This window comes from Panicum virgatum, chromosome 1K (genome assembly GCF_016808335.1).
Source record: "Panicum virgatum strain AP13 chromosome 1K, P.virgatum_v5, whole genome shotgun sequence".
NCBI lineage: Eukaryota > Viridiplantae > Streptophyta > Magnoliopsida > Poales > Poaceae > Panicum > Panicum virgatum.
In genome coordinates this window covers 16,791,040-16,795,431 of record NC_053136.1, presented here as the reverse complement: position 1 = coordinate 16,795,431, position 4,392 = coordinate 16,791,040, and the positions used below count along the sequence as shown (strand labels likewise).

The 4,392-nt window shown below is 41.8% G+C and overlaps 1 protein-coding gene across 1 annotated transcript; it reads right to left on the bottom strand.

The window, feature by feature from the left end:
- Positions 1-238: 238 nt before the first annotated feature.
- On the bottom strand, positions 239-3,998 carry LOC120697624 (protein FERTILITY RESTORER RF2, mitochondrial-like). The gene is made up of 5 exons (XM_039980904.1): positions 3,853-3,998; positions 3,053-3,141; positions 1,806-1,879; positions 1,068-1,152; positions 239-936 (listed from the first exon to the last, which is right to left on the bottom strand). The coding sequence occupies exons 2-5, from the start codon at positions 3,120-3,122 to the stop codon at positions 704-706; spliced, it is 462 nt and encodes a 153-aa protein (XP_039836838.1). The 5' UTR covers positions 3,123-3,141; positions 3,853-3,998; the 3' UTR covers positions 239-703.
- Between the last annotated feature and the right edge of the window lie 394 nt (positions 3,999-4,392).

Below are 4,392 nucleotides of genomic sequence, written 5' to 3'. Positions count from 1 at the left end.
AGCCGAGGAAAATCACGGGGGCAGAAGATGCAGTGGAAACTGGAAAGACAGCGAGACCCAAAGACCAAGACGGGTCATCGAGACTTCTTCAGGTCAAGTCCACCAAATTCATACGAGCAACGAGCCATCGTCATGAGACGAAACTGCATCGAAAGGAGAACTAAATTGCAGGCCGACCGACTCATGGTTGGTTCAGGTCCTGCGTTCACAACTCATGTTGCTGACGGCAACTTTGAAGTAGCTTTGGACCCTCTCTAGGCCCTCGGTTTTTGAGTCTCCCAGGAAATTTCCCGCAAACGAACCAGCAATGGCGCAGCATTTCCCCTGTCCACTTATTACAATCTCCATTTCAAAAATCATAGAACTTTATATGCCCAGCAGAGCAGAGAACAAAAACCTCCACGAAACTCCTAGTTAACCGGTTCAATCCGCAGTCGGCAAGCGTTAAATGCCACCAGCCACAGGATCCATCTGAAACGGGCACACTACATTACACTAGGTTCATATTTCCAGGTCAGCTCAGCAGCCTGCTTGCAGGAGCTTTCAGCATCTCGGACAGAGTCTCGAATCTGACATGATCTTTCGCAGCAGTCCACAGGAAAGAGAGCATAAACTACCAAGCCGGTCGCATGATATGTTTTCAGAAGGCAGCCAGAAGCCTTCTTTGTCAGAACGAGTAGCTAGTGGGGCTAGTAAACAGCGATTATGGCTGAAGCAGCCCATTGCCAGCATCATCACCAGCTCGGTGCCTTCGAGTAAGGAGGTGCTTCTCGAACTCCTTCAGGTAATCAAGGAGCAACACACAGGAGAAGAGAAGGAATCCGCCGAAGTAGTTGCTGCCACCTCCGCCACCTCCACCACCACCCCCGCCTTTGCCAAAACGGAATGGAGGGAACCCACCACTTCCATCATCAAGTTTTGGCCCTTGGACTTTCCCTGGAACCGTTACAGGTGAAATTTAGCAGATGTGGGGAGTTAGCCTGGTTTCTTTGAGCAACTAAAGTTACATGCTTCAAAGACAAATAAAATTGGATTCAATTACATGCAGTATGAGAATTCTAAAGTACCTTTCTTATCACGTTGAACAGTTGCACTTGAAGATTTCTTTTGGACGCTCTGAGTTTGAGTTTGAGTAGCTTTACACCTCACGCTCTGCAGTGAAGAGTGGTAACAGAAAAGGTAGTTAAACAAAGGATCTGACAGTGAAGTAAATCATACAGAGTAGAAAATATGTGGGATACCATTTTCACATTCAACTTTGAATTTCACAACTGAAGGCTAGCATTACAAGTAACTCATAAGATATACTGCAAGTTAACATTTACTGTGTACCTAACAATTCAGAGTTGATACTTCAGTAATAATTCTTGGTATGATGGTACCTAAGAAATTATGCACATCGAAGACAAGTAATTCTTCATCAAACATTACAAATCCATTATCCATTCAACATTGAACTAAGCCATTTTCAAACTGTAAAATTTTCACAATACACACTCCCTTCAAGATTGATATAAATTAGAACGAGGTTCCCATTGGCACATTTATCTCAAAGTAGAATGGGTCAATCTAACATAATTACCATAGCAGATGATTCAGTGTAATTTTATATTACAACATTGAGACAATGACAGACTGCTTTTAAATGCACACAAGATTCACTGTGCAATAGTTTGGGAACTGACAGACATTAGAATGTATAGTTAGTTTACAAAAGGCCAGATTTTGTGATTAGTTCACAATCCCTTAAGCTCGAGTCTACAGGAAGTAAGACCAAAATAGACAACAATATAAAATGTTCTTACTCTCAATGTTGCTTTAGTAGACACTTTCCCTTCAAATGAGATGCGGTTAACTTTAGATTGCTGGAATTGTGAACCTGCCAAACAGCAAGACAATAATGAGCATTATTCGACACTACAGTACAAATAATTATGTGCATAAGATGATCAGCATGCCAAAAGTAAGAAGGAATATGGTGATTCATGAACCACAAAGTCCGGAATCGAATGTCACATGCACGGATGTATCACCTAGGTCCCTATGCCAAGTGCACAATCCTCAATTAAGAGTTGGAACTTTTTCAGGCCACTTGTACAAATCCACAGACCTAAATGTAAAATTCTCGAGCTTAGAGACGTGTGCAATTTTAGGGATCTACTGTGCAATTTATTTATACTCTTTAAATAATCAAAAGAAATGATTGGAAACAACCAACTGTTCTATTTATCTAGAAAGAGCATTTACACATGAACTTAACGAATGTCTAATAAAAAGGGAAAGTACAGAATCATAGATACTATTTAAAATAATAGAAGGAGATACTCGGAAACAACCAATTTGTTCTATTTATCTTTTTTAGAGATGATGTAAAATTCTATTAACCTAGAAAGAGTATTGGTAAATAATTTTTCTATGTATTTACAAAGAGTATTTACACATGTAGACCATCTTGTAAAAACAGAAAGCGTGCTATCATAGATTATCCATGACGTATATAAAATTGCATATGCATGAGATCATCAGCATTCACGGCTGACATTGAGCAATGGTGAATCTCCAGAACAAAAGACAAGCTGCTATGAACTATGCTACCAGACAAATTAAAATTCTTTACTTGCACCTCTACACTAGAACACATATGGACACCACCACCACTCTTTGGGTTTTCATTTTTTAATGCATTTATAAGGCAACAAATTTGAGGATAATTGATAAACTAGAATGGATTTAAGAGTACAGGAGGCAAAAGAAATGTTCAGAGCCATATAATAGTTTCATTACAGCCTTGGAAAAAATAATGGCTGAGTGACTAATTTTTGCAAGAGGTCTATTGATCTCATTATCTGTTCTTGTAGATGTACACTAATAAATCTACTTGTTTTCACCTAAAAACACTCTGTTATTGCATTTGTAGTTCAGCTGATCCTTTTATTTCCAACTGTACCTTAAATCCCACAAGATTATTGTGTATGATGACAAACAGAGAAGACCCTGATTGAAAACGTAAAAACAAAAGTAAATCCGCAGAGAAACTTGATGCAATAACTACCTCCAAATCTCCTAGTTGAAGTGCCATAGATTGCAGCTCCAGGCAATGCATGTGTTCCGAGCTGCGACATTGTGGATGCAACTCAATGCCTACGATACTCAATATATCACAAAATCAGTACACATGAAAAATGAAATGCCTCACCGAATACTTTGGAAAAGGAATATGCCTACCCACTGCATAGATCATAGCACATGAAACATATTATTTATATTGCCTATCTAAAGACACAAAATCGCAAAAGGATGATATTACCATACGGATAAAAAGTACTAAGCCCACAATGCAGCTTTTCCTATGTATAGACTAGACCGAAACATACCACTTGGTGCGCAGCACGATAGATAACAGCATAATATCCTATCGCAACACAACTCTGCTTGTATCAAACATGATTTGAGACAAATAATTTCGCAAAGAATTATCAAGCACTTGGAGAGGGGCGTCTCTGACAGTAATTCAAAACAAACAACCCCAGCAGGTTTCATCCTGCTATGTTACCAGCGGATCGCAGTAATACCTACCGAATTTGAACACGCAGCGAAAAAAAAAAAGAAACCCTATATCAGATAAGAACCAAGAACAAGTTGCCGTGTTCTTGGCGAGCATATATTCCCAACAGTTGAATCCAGGGGCGTGCACGGGTGTACACATGTAAACCCGATGATTTTTGCAAACGAAATCGAAGTTAATAGGTTAATATATTGCAACTGGATCCGATCCGAATAGAAATAGTTCTGTTAGGGTTTGAGGCACTCCGTCTCGCACAGAGGAAGGAAAGAGAAGGGGCGCGGGCATACCTGGTGGTTGCTCGTCGCCGGCAAAGGGGCGCAGGTCGCCGCCGCCAGGGAAGGAAGACAGGAGGCGAGAGCCAGAGAGAAGGGGGGAGATTGGGAGAAGAAAAAACTGAGAGCCTGAGCCGTGAGGGGGAGAGCTGTCAACGAGCCGAGCTCGAGCGAGCCTGCTACATCGCAGACCGAGCCGAGCTCGATCTGAGCCAGAGATCCCGAATAGCATACAGCCAAGTTCGAACTTAGGCTCTCCGCACTCGTCACTCTCCAAATTCACTCTCTAAACAGAATATTCCATCCTCGTCATCGAGATTCTCCACTCTATATTCATTTCTTCCGCACTCGTCGTACTCTATATCACACTCTCTATATCCTAGTCATCTACATTTTCTACTCAAATCTATTCCACCCACCACTTCTACTATCCCTGACGAGTGGGACCCACCCAACCTTATCTCCCACCCATCCACTCCCTCTCCCCATGTCTCTCTCTCCTCCCCTGCTTCTCCTCCGCGGCGAGTGGGCGGCGCCGGCCTTCCCCGGCGGCCC

Coding starts and splice junctions, on each gene's coding strand:
- LOC120697624 (XM_039980904.1), bottom strand. CDS start 3,122: ATGTCGCAGCTCGGAACACATGCATTGCCTGGAGCTGCAATCTATGGC. Junction 1,880..3,052: donor TTCAACTAGGAGATTTGGAG/GTAGTTATTGCA, acceptor GCTGTTTGGCAG/GTTCACAATTCCAGCAATCT. Junction 1,153..1,805: donor CTACTAAAGCAACATTGAGA/GTAAGAACATTT, acceptor TCTTCACTGCAG/AGCGTGAGGTGTAAAGCTAC.